Source organism: Rana temporaria, chromosome 3 (assembly GCF_905171775.1).
Source record: "Rana temporaria chromosome 3, aRanTem1.1, whole genome shotgun sequence".
NCBI classification, from domain to species: domain Eukaryota; kingdom Metazoa; phylum Chordata; class Amphibia; order Anura; family Ranidae; genus Rana; species Rana temporaria.
In genome coordinates, this window is record NC_053491.1 from 142,389,480 (window position 1) to 142,408,065 (window position 18,586).

The 18,586-nt window shown below is 41.2% G+C and overlaps 1 protein-coding gene across 1 annotated transcript in view; it reads right to left on the reverse strand.

Moving 5' to 3' along the window:
- LOC120931782 (chloride anion exchanger-like) overlaps nucleotides 1-18,586 on the reverse strand; it is a 51,680-nt gene that overhangs the window by 10,140 nt on the left and 22,954 nt on the right. The window contains 11 exon segments of the mRNA XM_040343547.1: nucleotides 2,848-2,943; nucleotides 3,024-3,116; nucleotides 3,547-3,616; nucleotides 3,909-4,015; nucleotides 5,506-5,601; nucleotides 6,490-6,515; nucleotides 6,518-6,565; nucleotide 11,272; nucleotides 13,356-13,469; nucleotides 14,006-14,049; nucleotides 14,052-14,152. Of these exon segments, the coding sequence (XP_040199481.1) occupies nucleotides 2,848-2,943; nucleotides 3,024-3,116; nucleotides 3,547-3,616; nucleotides 3,909-4,015; nucleotides 5,506-5,601; nucleotides 6,490-6,515; nucleotides 6,518-6,565; nucleotide 11,272; nucleotides 13,356-13,469; nucleotides 14,006-14,049; nucleotides 14,052-14,152 (796 nt within the window).

An 18,586-nucleotide genomic window follows, 5' to 3' on the forward strand; every position in this document is an offset into this window, starting at 1 on the left:
GTGTGTGTGGGGGGGGGGTTCTGCATTGTGGGGGGTCTGTATTGTGTGTGTGTGTGTGGGGGGGGGTTCTGCATTGTGGGGGGGTCTGTATTGTGTGTGTGTGGGGGGGTTCTGCATTGTGGGGGGGTCTGTATTGTGTGTGGTTCTGCATTGTGGGGGGGTCTTTATTGTGTGTGTGTGTGTGGGGGGGGGGGGTTCTGCATTGTGGGGGGGTCTGTATTGTGTGTGTGGGGGGGGGTTCTGCATTGTGGAGGGGTCTGTATTGTGTGTGGTTCTGCATTGTGGGGGGGTCTGTATTGTGTGTGTGTGTGGGGGGGGGTTCTGCATTGTGGGGGGGTCTGTATTGTGTGTGGTTCTGCATTGTGGGGGGGTCTGTATTGTGTGTGTGTGTGGGGGGGGGGGGGTTCTGCATTGTGGGGGGGTATGTATTGTAGGGGGGGGGTTCTGTATTGTGGGGGGGTTCTGTACTGTAGGGGGGAGGGGTTATGTATTGTAGGGGGGAGGGGGTTCTGCATTGTGGGGGGATCTGTATTGTTTGTGGGGGGGGTCTGTATTGTGGGGGGGTCTGTATTGTGTGTGTGGGGGTGGGGTTCTGCATTGTGGGGGGGGGGGGTCTGTATTGTGGGGGGGTTCTGTACTGTAGGGGGGTGAGGGTTATGTATTGTAGGGGGTTCTGCATTGTGGGGGGTCTGTATTGTAAGGGGGGTTTGCACTGTAGGGGGATGGGCCTGCACTGTAGGGGGAGACTGTAGGGAGGTCTGTGTGACATGCAGGGGGTCCAGAACGGTTAGGGGGGTGTCTGTGTAACATATAGGTGTCTAGAGCTGTGGGGGGCTGTGAATTGTAAAGTGATGCAGGGTGTTGTATAATGTAAAGGGGTCCAGAGGTGCAGTTGTGGAGAGGGGTACACAGTAGTGACAGAGATATTGAAGGATGCAGGGGGCACAGTGGGATTTTAAATTTTACCGTGGGGGGGGGGCAGATATAGGATCCGTCCCGGGTGCCAAATGCTCTAGGTACAGCCAGGCCACAGGCGGATTCTGCAGGAATGACAGCGTGGCGGCTGTCCCTGCCTTGTTAGGAGTCGGAGAGGCGTTATTATACCATGTGATTTATTTTATATGTGGAGTTATTATAGCGTGTGATATACAGTATAGATGGCGTTATTATGTGAATAAAAGTTGTATTTTTATCATAGCTTGTAATCTGTTTTTTGGGATTGGAAGGCTTTAAATGGAGCCAGTATTGGAGAAAGGTTTGGACACTGAAAGGGCGTGGTTATGGAGGGGCGTGGTTATGGAGGGGCGTAGTTATGGAGGGGCGTGGTCACTAGGGGGCGCTGTAAATCTTTCTCGCACAGGGCGCCTAAAGGCCTAAGGCCGGCCCTGATAGAGCCCATGGTATGACAAAAAGCAGGAAGGGTAAGTTAACATGGGTTTCAATGTGCCCTCAACTACCACCCACCCATCCCATCTATATGGTCTAAAAGGGTGAAAAGAGCTCAGTACAAGATTCTGCATTTGTTGGGTATTACTCCTAATCTGGACATTTCGATTGATCCCTGCTGAATCCAACTAAATTCAAGCCATAGGCGACCCATATGCACCACCTGGCTCAACTAAAGATTTTAAAATGTAAAAAATTATTGGCAGAACAATGACTGCATCAGATGCATCACTGTTTGGGTGTTGAGTCAGTCGAACTTGTGGGAGCTAAAGCAGTCTTAGTACAATAGCTGACAGTATTTTTGGTATGGATGGGGGAATCAACTTGGTTGAACAGGAGAAATCTAGCTGTATATAGCTAGCATAACTTACATTATACCTACAGTTATGGAGACTAAAGTTGAGGATTAATAGCAATAATCTTGCGTACACACGATCGGAAATTTCGTCAATAAAAGTCCGAGGTGAGCTTTTGGACGGAAATTCCGACCGTGTGTATACTCCATTGGTGTCGGAATTTCCGCCAACCAAAGATTGAGAGCAGGCTCCCTATTTTTCCGATGGAAAAGTTCCAATTGGAAAATCCGCTCGTCTGTATGCAATTCTGATGCGCAAAAAAACATGCATGCTCAGAATCCAGCAGAAGAGCTGAACTGCCTATTGAACATCATTGATCTCGGCTCGTCATATGTCTTTACGCCACCGCGTTCTTGACGGTCGGAATTTCCGACAGCATTTGTGTGACTGTGTGTATGCAACACAAGTATGAGCCAACATTTCCTTGAAAAAAAAAAACATGTTTTTCTTGTCGGAATTTCCGATCGTGTGTACACGGCATAAGATTATACATGTTTCCTTACAAATTCAAATTACTAGCTTGTAGCATTTATTTGCAGTAAATTACAGTAAGGCTTAATTGCATGAATCTTAGATTACATGTACAAACTGCTTAACAGTTTAATAGAGTAGGGAAATTTGAAATTGCTGTCATTTTTTTTATTGTTGTCTATGTACCATTGGGGAATTTCTCATCAATTCCCATCACAGAGAAGTTAGAGAAAATTTCCAAGCGTGAAGAGTGTTCCCCTCTTATATGGAGTAGTTGTCAATGGAAAAGGTGTCCCTATCTTGTGCCCCTTTCTATGGGCACAAGTGTAACACTTTACTTGTCCACTCAATTTCTTTCTTGATAACAATGGAGCGAATTACCCCTGGGGACACAGGCATTACTTAAAACTTGACATATGGTCTATCAATTCCGCACTATATCCAAAACTTTAAAAAAATAGTTTTTACCTATAGATACACTTTTGAAAAGACTTTGTGACATCACTAAAGGATTACTGAAAGTTATCGTTTTATGGTTTACACTGTGTATATTAAACAAATATGTACTACTTACTGGTGTAGTGTGAAGTTCCCCTTTAGCCAACAGCTTCTTTATCTTTCTCAGCGCTTTATTTCGCTTGCGCAATACTCTAAGTGGGTTAAACCCTGCCTGTAATAAATTAAAAGCAGTCATATTTAATGTGTTCAAGTAATTATAAAACATGGATCTTTGTATGATGCCTAACTTACAGCAGCAGTGAGTTTATCCCTAAAAAAGTCAATATTCGCAAAAAATATTGGTGATGGACATCTGAAGATCTTGATTCCTTGAGGTTCTTGTATCTGTAAAAAAGAAACAAACATTCGTGTTTTAGATGTTTATTATTAGAGAAAAAAACTGGAATTAAAGGGCAGTAAGGATACAATATTCATGTAATGGTTAGCTATGGTGAGATGGAGTTTTACACACAAAAACAAAAGCGATGAAACAGCACCACCAGGATTTTCAAACAAATAGTAATTAGCAACTAGCCAGATTCATCTGCCTTACCTGGAAAAAATCCTAATGGACTCTCTGAGTCATGCTTCTGGGTAACTTTACTTTTAAAGGGCATCCCAGCTTATGTTATTTTTCCGCAGCACTGTTTTCTACTTTTAGTCTAAACCATCTAGATCACACATTCTCTGGCTACCAGTCATTAGAGACAACAGAGTCTAAAGGTTTAAACTGGACAGACCCTTTCTGGTAGACTATATAGTATATCATACTTACATTTGTATAATCCTTTCTGTTTCTGTAAATGTCTGTTCCCATAACATTTGCAACCTGTGAGCATTTTGGACTGCAAAAGATCCAAAAACAGAAATAAACATGTGTTGCACATATCTGACCAATAGGTATCCAAAATAATACTATGGAATCAAAGTAAAATTAAGTAGATATTATGCAATAAAACACTAATAATACTTCTAGAAGAAGTTGCTATTACAAATCTGTGGTATTTTAGTTTTAGATTTTGGTATTAACATGAATTGCTGATGATAATATAAATATACTGCAACTTTTACTTGTCTATGGTTATTTATCTCACCTGTATACTAAATAGTGTAGGCTAAACACAAAACATTACTTACAACTGTGCACGAAACACCACCGTCAGCAACTCAAATCCAACTCCTGCAGCCAGTCCAAGGTCAAGCCCAAGTAGGACAGCAGCAACAAAGGTCACCACCCATACCAACTGCAAACAATGAAATGTTAGCTGTAGATTGTGTCATATACTGATTTTATTTACTTTATTAAAAATATGTATGGTGCAATATACAGTAGACAATGGTTTAGATTTAATCTTGCTCGTCTATTTATCAAAAATGTTGTTACCTTTTTAGATGTCAGGAAGTACACAATTAGAGAAATATATAAATATGTATAGACGGCTTATTTACAGCACTTATTTAAGCTCCAAACACACAACCTTTTCTGTATGTTTGCTCAGCAGAGCGTTCATAAGCACCTTTATCTTTAAAGACTGGGTTGTAATGCAAAACTGCTCTTGCAGTTAGCACCTGATTCCTCTCCAGGTTAACCTGGGAAGATGTACAATGCAGACAGTTTTAGTTTGTACTTGATTATCCCTATGGCAAACTTTAAACATACTATTAATGTGGGACCTCTTCAAGTAGTACCATTCTGCCATATCCCCCCAACAGCTCCTGTTAATTAAAGAGGAAGTAAACCTACTAGAAAAAAACAAACAAAAACAAAGCACCACCTGCAAGACAAAGGCATAATGAGCTAGTATGCTAGCTCATTATGTAATAGTCTCCTCAGATCAAAGCCCCCAAAGCCATCCTCATTCACCACTTACGGGTATCGTGGCTCCGGCACTGTGATTGGGAGCCGCCAGTCACGCCATGGCCTCCATTAGGAACGGCACAATCGCCATTGCTAAAGTGCACCTGCGCCACTGTCTACGGTGCATGCGTAGTAGACATTGGCGCCCATGATTTTTGTAAATATATCCTAAACCATGTAGGTTTAGGAGATATTTCAAGTACCTACAGGTAAGCCTTAATCCAGGCTTACCTGTAGGTAAAAGTGGTTGTAAAGGGTTTACAACCACTTTATTGGTCACAATATTACACTTCATTTGCTGTGTCACATTGCAAGTATTGCTAAACAATACATGGATACAATAATCTCAATATACAGTATTTCATCCATCTGACTTCAATCTGCCATCAGTGTATGACTGAAGTGTGATTTGCTCACCAGTGAGAGCTGGGATCTTACTCAAATATGGAATTTCCATTTTTCAAGGGAAAATCTACTTTAAAGATAGCAGTTTTAAAACAAAATCACATATCAATAGAACACTTTCTTGATAACTATTTATATTGTTAAAGTCCTAGATGTATTCTTGTTGCTTTAATTGGGTAAGATATGCTATCTAAATTAGTCCAAGAACGCAATTTATAGAGTCAGAATCTCTATTGACTGCCACTTTTTTACAACACTTACAAGACTTTGAACTCATAGTGGAGTCCATACAGCGCAAACAATCAGTTTCCTATTCTGGCAGCTATCATATCAATTCCTTGCAAATACGTATTATGCGTTCATTAATTATTGGCCCTGGTACTTGGACATTGTGTAACTATTTTTTAGAACACCAATAAACAAAATAAATACATCAGAACAAAGACTTGACAACTCTAATGTACTACTTACACAATCATATTTGTCCTTGCGAAACAAATTAGGAATTTCATTAAACTGCATCAACATTCCCTTTAGGTTGATCACGACCAATGCTGCAAGTACAGACTGTAAAAAAGATGCACCTATTAGGGTTGGATTTAACTGTTCATTTAAATCACTTAAACTGTGATTTTAACTAGTTGTAATTTCAACCTTTTTTTAATCCAATTTTATTGTATACGTAGAATAAAGATTTGTTTATTTTTTAATTCCCATTTATGTATTCATTAGACCCTACAGAATACATGCAAAGTCCCACCCAATCTTGTTCTAGTATGATATTTGTTCACTTAAAGCAACAATAGATCCAATCTCAACTAGAGTGCCTTTAGTGTCGGTTCACACTAGAGCGACTTGGGATCCGACTTGTCAATCCTCAAGTGTCCCCAAGTCGCTGGACATAAGAAATTCCATTGAAGTAAATGAGAGCTGTCTTAATATACACTACTGTAGTTGCTTTGACTTCAGAAAAGGTTCCTGTACTACTTCAAGGCGACTTCTAGGCAACTTGTACCCATAGATTTCAATGGAAGTTGCCTCCAAAGTCGGATGTCCATCTTAACTGAAGAAACTTTACAAAAAAATAAAATAGTTGACCCAGGCAAACCACTCCCCCCCCCACAGAGCTGATTATTCTGTGATTGGCCACAGCCAAAGTCGCCTTTCCTGGAGGCAACTTCAAGTCGCGTTGTAAGTTGCTCAAAGTCACTCTGAAGTCGTGCTGAAGTCGCCTCCAAATTGCCTTGCAAAGTCACGCTGTAAGTCGTGTTGCCCCTGTGTGAACCGGCACTTACTGCTTAATAAGGATATGTAAATATTTTAGTGGGCATATTTTGGGTACAAGTTTTTTTTTTTTTTAATTACTCAGGCCTAATGAATAAAAAAAAAATATTTGTGTTAAAACTTCTATAAAGTAATTGTTATACATTTTTTAACTTAAGACTTAAATCATACCTTTTGTAATGGTTCCAGAAGGAATCGATAGCCAAAGTGACAATCATAACAATTATAGCTGACAGAAGTCCTGCCACTGTAATTGAATATAGGTAGATAAGCTGAACAGTGTGTAGTATGGAAAAAGATTATTATTTTTTATTACAGGAACAGTGCAAAGGTTTTTCTAATCCCTCTCAAATGGTCTCTTCAACCTTCTGAGGGTTAGCATAGCATGTCTAGCATTTATGAACTAACAATTATAACTGACAGAAGTCCTGCCACCTGTAATTGCATATAGGTAGATAAACTGAACAGTGTGTAGTAGGGAAAAGATTATTATTTTTTATTACAGGAACAGTGCAAAGGTTTTTCAACTTTCTGAGGTTTAGCTTAGCTTTTCTTGCCAAAGGGATAACCATTGTCATTGCAAACCATGCTGTCGCTCTGAGGCCCATCAGCACTCAGGGCCAGCACTGGCTGACTATATAGTATAGTAAATTTATGTAGTGAAAAATAGCTTTTGGCAAATAATTTCATTGGCGATGATAGCAAATTGATTCTGTATCACATGAGGATTACCTTTGATGTGAAAATTAAAGAGACAAGAGGTCCCATAATTTTTCTGCTTAATTGCGCTAAAACAATAATCTAAACATTAAAAGTGTTACTTGTTACATGTAATTTTTATGGTCACATTTTGCCTTTAATGCCTTGTAGACACGATTGGTTTTCCCCGGTGGTAAAAAGTCCACCAGGAAACTGAGGGAAAAACCGAGAACCTGCTCGGTTAGCTTTTCCACCTACACATGGCCGGGTTTCCTGGCAGGAAATCTGCTATGAGAGCTCTTGGTCGGGAAACCCGGCCATGTGTATGCTCCACCGCAGGTTTTCCCCATAGGTGAACTGCCAGCTTAAAAACCGCCAGAAATCCCGGCGGTTTTCCTGTCAGGAGCATACACACCAAAAGCTGTAATGGCAGTTTTCCCATACGTGTGTACGAGGCATAAGAGGACATTTTATGGCCAAAAGTGAAATTAAATTATAAGGAGTCAATTTGCTAAAGCAAATCTTTACTCCTAACAGCATAATAGAAGAGTTTTTCCTGAACCGTGAGTGGTAATTTTCATGGTGTAAAGGAAGGGCTAATAATTCTTCACTATATCACCTAGAGGTACAAAGGTAAGCACCATCACCTGATTTACTACAATTTTCTTTTTTTAATCCAATTATGCATTTAAATTAAACACATGCTCAATTACTTCTTAACTAACTTGGCTCCATGGAGTTTTATTAGAGTTGGCTATCTCCGTTTAATATATGTAACAGAAATTGCACAGTATGATTATAGATGTTGTAATGCTAGTAACAGATTGTATACAATAAATAAAAAAACGAAATTACATAAGTGTAACTGATATGTTAAAGCATTTGACAGTCTACTCTCATTAAAACGCAGTATATAATACAAGATCACTTTGCATCAGACAGTATAGAAACACGAATTCTAATTGGATAATTAAGTAGTAAAAGCAGAATGAATAAAGTCCTAACTCCACTATGTCCTTGTGCCATACTATGCATCCTTAATTGGTCATTCTTCATAAAAGTCGATTTTGGAACTAGGTCTGTTGCAAAGGATCCCAGAGTAGAAAAAGTGAGTATGCAAACACAGGGTTATATTAGATGGGGTAATTATGGTTGAAAACTACCAGTGCAAAATTCCTAGCTCTAAATGATATTAGGTTCTCACTTCTGGAGCTCCCTCTGCCAGTTCTCCTGTCAAGTACATTTCTAGAAGTTAATATAAAAAAGCCAATTTGTCATACTAGATGTATTTACAAATATAATTTCTTTAATGCCTTGTCTACCAAGGTATCTTTATAAATGTCAATGGGTTAAAGCAAGCTCGAGGACTGCAGTCTTGAGCTTAGTATGGATTTTTAGATCTCTGTTTTAGAGATCCCTCCCCAGTGGTGCCTGAAGTGGTTCCTGGACTCAAATAAATCCGAAAGCAACATGTATTATGTCACTTCTGTGTTCAGAGCGGTAATTTTCTGACTACGATACTGGAGTAATAGCTAATCAAACATGATCTGTGCAGAGGCAAAATTGGGGGTCTAATAGAACTCTAATATCTCAATAAATAAGTGGATAGTAACCAAATTTATGACTAATACAAGTAAGGGTTTTAGCCTTGCTTAACCACTTTGAGGCCTCGTACACACGACCGAGTTTATCGGCAAAAACCAGCAAGAAACTTGCTGGGAGATATTTTTTGCCAAGGAAACCGGTCGTGTGTACATTTTCGTAGAGGTAACTGTCGAGAAACTCGACGAGTCAAAAAGAGAGCATGTTCTCTATTTCCTTGACGGAAATGGAGAAAATTGGCTTGTCGAGTTCCTCGACAGCCTAACAAGGATCTCGACGAGTGAAACGATGTGTTTCGCCTGTCGAGTTCCTCGGTCATGTGTACGAGGCTTCAGTCTCATGGGCCATTTTACAATGGGACCCAGACTCAGTGGTTATAATCCCTAGCTGGGACCCAACATCCAGCCCAGGAGCAGCCCCGGTCAACTTCAGGCTTCCAATCCATCTACAGATCACTTCGTAAAAGCATGCTGTAGAACTGAATGTAAACACAATGATCCTAGGAGTAGTGACATCATCACACTTTCTGACAGTAGCTGTTTCAGCTCTGTCCAGCCTCTATTTGCAGCAGTACATAACTTCTATAGTGATCTATTGCTGTTTGACTACAGTGATCTGTTGCTGAACAGCTGTAAGGGTAGTTTGGACCAGGTCTCCACTGACCATATCCAGACCCACCATGAAATAAAGTGTAAAAAAATAAATAAAAAAGTTAAATTAACAGGGTCTACCAAATAAACAAGTGAGGAGCCTCAAATTACAATTTGTTACAGTTTCTGCACTCTATTAAATATTATCTGCACCATAATATAGAGCGGACATTAGCTTCAGATATTTGACTGGTCTGACCCTGTGAAGCTGCATTCTCCCTCCTTCCCCTTGGGCCTAGCTAAACTGAGGGAAGGAGGTAGTCTAGAGCTCTGTTCTGCTATACTGCCTGCACTTCTCTCTCCCTAAGGCAATCACTCTCTGATCGCAGGGGAGAGAGGAGAAGCAGCGATACAATGAGCTACTATAGCTTTCTATATCACTTTTTGCTCAGTGACAGTTTATTAGTCTCGCAAACGTTGTAGGCAGTTGTTAAAAATGCTGTAAATTAACAATGCTTTCAGAAATAGAAGTGTTAATAGTTTGTTTTTATCAAGTACCAAAATGGAAAGTAAATGAACAGAAGAGAAATTAATTTCAAATCAACATTTGGTGAGACCACCCTTTGCTGTCAAACAGCATCAATTCTTTTAGGTACACTTGCACTCGTGCATTTTTTTAAGGAACTTGACAGGTACCCAGATAGCAATCAATTGTGCTGCAAGTTTGAAAATTACTTGCTAGTTATTGCTAGACTTGCCAGGCTTCACATGTTTGTTTCACAATTGCAGCAAGTCTGCATTGCATTACTCCACAAAAACTTTGTGTACAAACATTCTTCAAGTCTGCTGCAAATTTTGGTTTAGATATGTTGTGCAATAGTCCTCCCCACAACAGGGGGTTACTGTGGCAGCATTTTCATGCTCTAGGACTTTCAGAGCTCTTGGTGTAGACTCACAATTGCAACTTTGCTCTTGCTAGAGACTTGGCATGCAAATTTGCTACAAATTGGAAAATTATCCACTTGAACTTGTGCTTTAAGTGCTCTTCAGGTGTTCAACTTTCCAGTGATGTGCAGCAAGTTAACAGACTTGCAACGCAACACTGTCACAAATTTGTGGCAAGTAGGTAGTTCCAAACATCTTAGAGAACTAACCACAGACCTTCTCTGGACGTGTGCTGCCCCAAATCCTTCTGTATATTCATGCAAATCCAGACAGACTCGATGATGTTGACATCAGGGATGTGTGGGGGACAAACCATCACTTCCAGGACTCCAGGACTCCTTATTCTTCTTTATGCTGAAGATAGTTCTTAATGATATTGGGCCAGATCCACGTAGCGCGGCGCATTGTTCCTTCCGGCGTAGCGTATCTCAGATACACTACGCCGCCGTAACTTCCATCGTATTTTCCGTATCCTCAAAGAGTTTTCGCCGTAAGTTACGGCGGCGTAGTGTAACTGTGTCGGCGTAAGGTCGCGCGATTCAAATGGATGAGATGGGGGCGTGTTTTATGTTAATATGTCTTGACCCAATGTAAATTACGTTTTTTCTGAAAAAACCCGTGGGGGGTGTCCCAGTGCGCATGCTCGAATTAACCCGCAACAAGCCAATGCTTTTGACTGTGAACGTAATTCTACGCAAAGCCCTATTCGCGAACGACTTACGCAAACAACGTAAAATTTTAAAAATTTGACGCAGGAACGACGTCCATACTTAACATAGGATTCGCCTCACATAGCAGGGGTAACTATACGACGAAAAAAGCCTTACGGAAACGACGTAAAAAAAATGCGCCGGCCAGACGTACGTTTGTGGATTCGCGTATCTAGCTAATTTGCATACTCAACGCAGAAATCGACGGAAGCGCCACCTAGCGGCCAGCGTAAATATGCACCTTAGATCCGACGGCATACAAAACAAAGATACGCCGGAGCAACATAGCAGTTACGCGGCGTATCAATAGTTACGCCAGCGTAACTGCTTCGTGGATCTGGCCCATTATCTGTATGTTTCGGGTCTTGTCCTGCTGCAGAATAAATTTGGGGTCAATCACACTCCACCCTGATGGTATGGCGTGATGGAAAAGTATCTGCCTGGATTTTTCAAATTTGAAGACACCATTGATCCTGACCAAATCTCCAACTCCATTTGGAGAAATGCAGCCCCAAACCTGCAAGGAACTTCCACCATGCTTCACCGTTGCCTGCAGACACTCATCATTGTACCTCTCCCCAGCCCTTTGTATATCAAACTACCTCATCCTGCAGCCAATTGTTTTAAATTTTTTCTGTACCTTAATTCCTATGTTTTCGTGCATAGTCTCTGGCCTAGATTCACGTAGGGCGGCATTACGTTGTGCGGGCGTAGCGTATCTTATTTACGCTACGCCGCCACAACTTAGAGAGGCAAGTGCTGTATTCACAAAGCACTTGCGTCCTAAGTTACGGCGGCGTAGCGTAAATCGGCCGGCGTAAGCGTGCGTAATTCAAAGTAGGCAGGTCGTGGGCGTGTTGTATTTAAATTAAGCGTGACCCCATGTAGATGCATGGCCGAACGAACGGCGCATGTGCGCGCATGCTCAGTATCACGTCGTATTTATGCCCAAAGATACGCCGGCTCAATGCCTGTGACGTGAACATAACCTACGCACAGCCCCATTCACGTACGACTTACGTAAACGACGTAAAAAGATACGCTTGTTCCGACGTCCATACCTTGCATGGGCTGCACCACCTAGAGACCAGCTTTATCTTTACGCCGGCGTATGTCTTACGTAAACGGCGTAACTAATTGCGACGGGCGTACGTACGTTCGTGAATCGGCGTATCTTGCTCATTTACATATTTGATGCGGAAATCAACGGAAGCGCCACCTAGCGGCCAGCGTAAATATGCACCCCAAGATACGACAGCATAGGAGACTTACGCCGCTCGTATCTTGGCCAAATCTATGCGTAACTGATTCTATGAATCAGGCGCATAGATATGACGGCGGCCATTCGGACTTACGACGGCGTATCTGGAGATACGCCGTCGTAAGTCTTTGAGAATCTGGGCCTCTATGTCAGAGGTATGGCTTTTTGGCTGCAATTCTTCTATGCCAGACCTCTCCGAACAGTAGATGGGTGTACCTGGGTCCCACTGGTTTCTGCCAGTTCTGTGCTGATAGCACTGCTGGGTATCTCCTGATGTTAAGGGATATAAGCATGATGTGTCTTTCAAATGTGCTGCATTGTTTCCTTGGCTGACCACTGCATCTATGGTCCTCAACAGTCCCCCCGTTTAACTTACCTGAGCCCTGGAAAGTCACGCTCTTCTTGTGCCCAGCCAGCCATTGGCTCGCGCTGCTGTCAATCAACTCCAATGATGCAAGGGCCGGGGCCAAGTTTCTGTAGTCGGCAGATATGGATGCCGAATACAGGACTCAGGAGCGTGCCCACAAGGTAACCCCCCTTGGGAGAGCGCTTCAGAGGGGGCTATCAGAAGCAGGGAGGAGCCGAGACAGCCGCAGAGGGCCCCTAGAAGACGAGGATTGGGGCCACTGTGTGCAGCTCGAGCTGCACAGTGGAGGTAAGTATGACATGTTTGTTATTTAAAAAAATATATACAGTATTTGAACCTTTAGTGTCACTTTAAGCTGAATACACACTGTACAAAAGCTTGTAGTGCATGGGCCTGCCTGATTGCATACAAACTTAAACTGTTAAGGTTTGACCTCATATATATGGTTTTGGTAAATCTAAAGGAAAACATTTAAAAAAAAATGTATAGTGTGTATCCAGTTTAAGATTACTGAATAATTTCCCAAAGAGGGAATCCCCTCTGTTTATTATTAAACCCACTCTTCAACTTAGCAAAGGTCTTCTGGTTATCTTTATTTACCTACAGTTTTAGCACAATATCTTATTTGGCTAGGGCCATTTGTCACAAACGAAAGTTACATATATGTATTATGATTTGGAAAGTCGATTGGCAAAAAAACTTTTTGACTATAATGGCTTGTGTCACAGATGCTTTTACAATATTATATGTATATTTCTATCTAGCCCTTTATACGTGTATAATCAAGCACTTTAGATAAGTCAATACATAGATAAGCTAACAAAGATCATTTTATGTGGGATTATCAATGAGGACACATTTACCTGTGTTTTACCCCCTGTGCTTTCCTGCACAGCGGATCGCGATAGTGAGGTGCTTGCAGCAAATCCTCTAAAACAGCCACCAAATATATTGCTTAATCCAAAGGCCACCAGTTCCTGCAAGTTTATGAAATAGATTCAAATAAATACCGTACATTACAATGAAGTATGACTTTTAACTCTTGTGAATAGCAATTGAAAAAAGTTATATAAATCTAAACTCATCATCGTAACTTGATTATGAATAATATAGAAAATGACTTACTAAGGGATTTACAGGCAGAAAAATAATGTTTTACTATCCAAAGTTAAAACAACAAGGGCAGGAGATTTAATAGATGGCAAGTTGAAATTTTTTTAAGCTAAAGCCAATATTTATAAAAGATTACGTTTTTGTTTTTAATTCTCAAAATTGCAATTAATATTAATGAAAGATTTACATTTCGACCATTAATAAGTAGCATGTAAGGAACATGTTTAACAGTTAAAGTTAGTTAAGCTTTTTCTTTAATGCTGGACGTTTATAATTGTCACAAGACTTTTTATCAAACATAAAATGAAGTGTGATGTGGCTGGTACCTAAATAAACTAAAACTGAACATTTAGATAAAAAAAAGCTAGAGACATGTTTATGTAACTGTCAATTCACATACCTGATTTCCATTGATAACATAGTCATGTTTGACAGAATAGACTTGGCCACAGAAAAGGCTACAGCAAAGCCAACAATTCCAATTGAAAATCCATCTGCTACACAGTCTTTAAAAACTGAAATGCTTGGAGCCATCGGAGGCATAAACCTATATGTAGAAAACATGAATAGTAAACATTGGCTTTCTATGCAGCAAATACAGTAAGGTACACAAAATTCTGGGTTTGTCATAGCCACCACAATTATTACTGTGGAAATTAAAGTGGAACTTTAGTCCGAAAATTAAGTCCTTCTAGATCTCTTCAGGCTGGTCTCTTTTGCAGGTATGTAGAACATTAAAAATAAATGCCTATACTGTATAAATTTAGTAATACCCTGTCTCATCCTGCTCTGCACACACTCAGCTGCTCTGTATTTTTAGGCACCGCACCAAATTTGTAGTGGCTGCTCTGCTGACAGCCTAAAGATTTACTGCTGCTCAGTGGCTCTGAGCTTCAGCAAAATGTATGTTCCCTGCTAAAGAACATTATTTTTTTATGAACATTTTTACCCCCTTCCTGACCAGAGCACTTTTCTTAATTTGGCACTGCATTGCTTTAACTGACAATTGCGCAGTCGTGCGACATTGTACCCAAACAAAATTTGCATCCTTTTTTTCCCCACAAATAGATCTTTATTTTGGTGCTATTTGACCACCACTGCGGTTTTTATGTTTTGTGCTATAAACAAGAGAACAGCCACAATTTTGAAAAAAACACCATATCTTTTAGTTTTTGCTGTAATAAATATCTAGGGGTTAAAGGGGTTGTAAAGGTAATTTTTTTTCCCTAAATAGCTTCCTTTACCTTAGTGCAGTCCTCCTTACCTCATCCTTCGATTTTGCTTTTAAATGTCCTTATTTCTTCTGAGAAATCCTCACTTCCTGTTCTTCTGTCTGTAACTCCACACAGTAATGCAAGACTTTCTCCCTGGTGTGGAGAAAGCCTCTTGAGGGGGGAGGAGGCAAGCAGGAGTGTCAGAACACTCTCTACTTTGCAGATAGAGAAAGGAGCTGTGTGTTAGTGGGCGTCCTGACACTCCTGCTCGCCTCCTCCCCCCTCAAGAGGCTTTCTTCACACCAGGGAGAAAGCCTCGCTTTACGGTGTGTAGTTACAGACTGAAGAACAGAAAGTGAGGATTTCTCAGAAGAAATAAGGACATTTAAAAGCAAAATCGAAGGATGAGGTAAGTGAAGGAGGACTGCACTAGGGTAAAGGAAGCTATTAAGGGAAACAAAAATTCCTTTACAATCCCTTTAATTATGTTTCCTAAAGTGTGTTCTAACTGAAGGGGGGATGGGAATGACTAGAAGAAATGACAGATCGCTGTTCATACATTGTATGATTAGACAATCAGTCATTTCTCCCCTGAAAGAAGCGGGAGGTGTGTGTGTGTTTACACACACACCTCCCGGTTCTCGCTCTGTCACGAGCAATCGCAGGTGCCCGGCGGTCATCAAGCACTCGCATCGGCACCGAGAGCTGGCACACACACGTGCCTCTGGTGGCGTGCGCACCCCTAGTGGCCACAGGGTGTAGCAACGTAACATAAAATCGTTTCGCCCAGCCGAGCCATGTTGCGGCCGAGCCACTGCGGTGGCTGGTCGGTAAGTGGTTCTAAAATGCCATCATATAGGCCAAAACAGGAATGGTCTTCTATTCTTGGATATAACTATTCAGACATCAGACAGGGCAGAGAGCTTAAAGTTCTAATAAGGAATGCTGACTTTTATCCTTACTGTGAGACAATTATCCAACGCAAATGGTGGCTTAGCCAAATATGGAAACTTTGCTAGGTTTAGCTATTTCTAATAAATCAGATATATCAGATACCATGTCAAATGCGGTGGTGCTGGAACATGAAATGGGGCTGCAAAACTTTGCATTCAAATCCATTGAATGAAAATGTTTACAAACACCAAAAGCAAATAGGACTAAAAACAACATATTCTACTGTACTGTACAGAATACACTCCCTTAAACAGGCCATACATGAATTGAAAATGTGCCAGTTCAGCAGGGACCAGTCAAATTGTGGTCCCTGCATGGACAGGCTGAGTCTACCAATTGACTTCCTGTCGTATTTTTGCCATTTGATCAACTCTATAGCTGGCAGTGCTGATCAGTGTAACCTGATGGCAGGGAAGTCTTCCCGTTATCAGAACACAAAGGATGCTGGAATCAAATCATTTTTTCATCAACCTGCTGAGTGAGCAATAAAAAAAAAAAGGAATAATCTATGGGCTGCTTTAGTCATAGCAAATTTTGATGTGTATACAACTACTCTTCATGTTCTGTTTTATAACCAGTTAATTGTCCATGTACAAACAATATATTCTTATCTATGCAAACATTGCTGGGAATGAAAGAAAACTGCTATGACTTCATAAATCCTGTATAATAATAATAATAATAATAATAATAGGGATGTTTTCAGAATGGTAAGGCATAAGAGGAAAGCATCTCTAAAATCTTTAAAGGCGAGGTTTGATATGTACTCAATTTAACATTAGTTTCCACAAAAAAACTTTTGTTTGGTATTAGATAGAAGGCACACTCCTGAAGGCAGGATGACAGTCATCCACCCCTCTACAGTATATGTCAGCTCTATCCTGTCTCTGATCTAACCTGTATAGTAAACCTTCACCAGCCTTATCCTGCACATTAACCTTGTTCATCTTCATCCTCCCATTGTATATAAACTTTAAATTAGCCCCTTCAGCTCTTGATACTAATGTGTATGACCTATACATTTACTGTATTTTGTGCACCTTTACCAAACTCTATATTGTAACCCCTCAATACTGGCATGTTTATTAATTTCCTCAAAATTGTGACACTGTCCTAATGTTTTTATTTGCTATGTTGTATATCTGAAAAATAAGGGGACCAGTTTTATTTTCAAATTGTTGGTCTGCTTTACTTGCAAAATAAAAAATACAAATAAAAAACACCAAAATAAAAATGTATCTGTCTAAAAATATATATAATTTATTTGAGAACAGTGTTTCATGACAGAGTAATTGTCAGTCAAACTATCTAGCACTAAAAACTAAATAATGGCCTGTACAGGAACAGGTGTAACATGCTAGTTCTCAAGTGGGTAACAGTAATCTTAGCAGCAGTACTCAATGCCAAGTGACAGATAAGTGTTCAAAATTTAATAAATATATATAAAAGTATATTTTCATTTCTACATTGTATTTTTATTTATTTCTAGCCTACTTTTGTTAATCTCAACAATCTTGAATTTTGAAAACGTGATTTTTGATGAATCCCACACATTTACCATATTTATCAGCGTATACCGCGCACTTTTTTGCCCTGGAATTCAGGGCAAAATCGTGGGTGCGCGATATACGCCGATACCCGCTTCCCGCGCCGAGTTTGAACTACTGCGCCGGCATATACCGAGCGCAGTACACTCGTGTATAGTCGGGCAGGCTCGGCTCCTCTCGCAGTCACGTCCTGGATGTACAGGATGCACAGGACGTGACCGCAAGAGGAGATGAGCCTGCCCGACTATACACGAGTGTACTGCGCTCGGTATATGCCGGCGCAGTAGTTCAAACTCAGTGCGGGAAGCGGAGATCGAGCGGGGAGGACACCGCAGAAGGACGCCGGACCCGACGAGGAGGACACCACCGAAGCCGCTGACGGACGCCAGACCCGACGAGGCCGCCGATGGACGGCGCGCAAGACAACCAACCTGTAAGTACTAAAATCTTTTTTCCACAGGAATGCAGGTCCACTTTAGGGGTGCACGCTATACGCCAGAGCGCGCAATACCCCAATAAATACGGTACTTTCTTGAATTCTGTGACAAATATTCACAATGCCCTGTGAATATACATTTCTTTGTCCCATGTTTCCCAAAGCCTGCTTTCTAAACTACAGATGTGCTAAAGAGGAGGAGTTTTAGTAAGCGGGACAGCACAGGAATCACTACTTAAGATCAGCAAAGCACCATGGGATATATAGTCCTTAGAAGTCAGAAGTTAGACCAAAGGAATGAGCACATGTAAAGCTGCAGAGCATGTTAGTTGTGGAAAAAGATACACTCAAGAACAGGGGATTTTTTTAGTTAAGAGCGGGGGTTCACCCTATTAAAAAAAAAAAAAAATATTTTTTTATTATACCATTACATTCGGCATCGTAGCGCGAGCTACGGTATGCCGGTCTTACATTTTTTATCCCTGTACTCACCGTGCTATGGATCGTTGAAGATTCCGGGGAATGGGCGTTCCTATGGTGAGAGAAGGTGATTGACGGCCGGCCCTGGCACGTCACGCTCCTCCGGAAATAGCCGAAATAGGCTTGGCTATTCACGGCGCCTGCGCATAGCCTGTGCGCAGGCGCCGTGAAGAGCCGAGACCTACTCCGGCTGTCTTCGGGGAGCGTGACGTGCCAGAGCCGGCCGTCAATCATCCTCCCTCTCCATAGGCACGCCCATTCCCCGCGGGAGTCGGAAACTTCAATGATCGATAGCACAGTGAGTACGGGGATTAAAAATTTAAGACCGGCATACCGTAGCTCGCGCTACG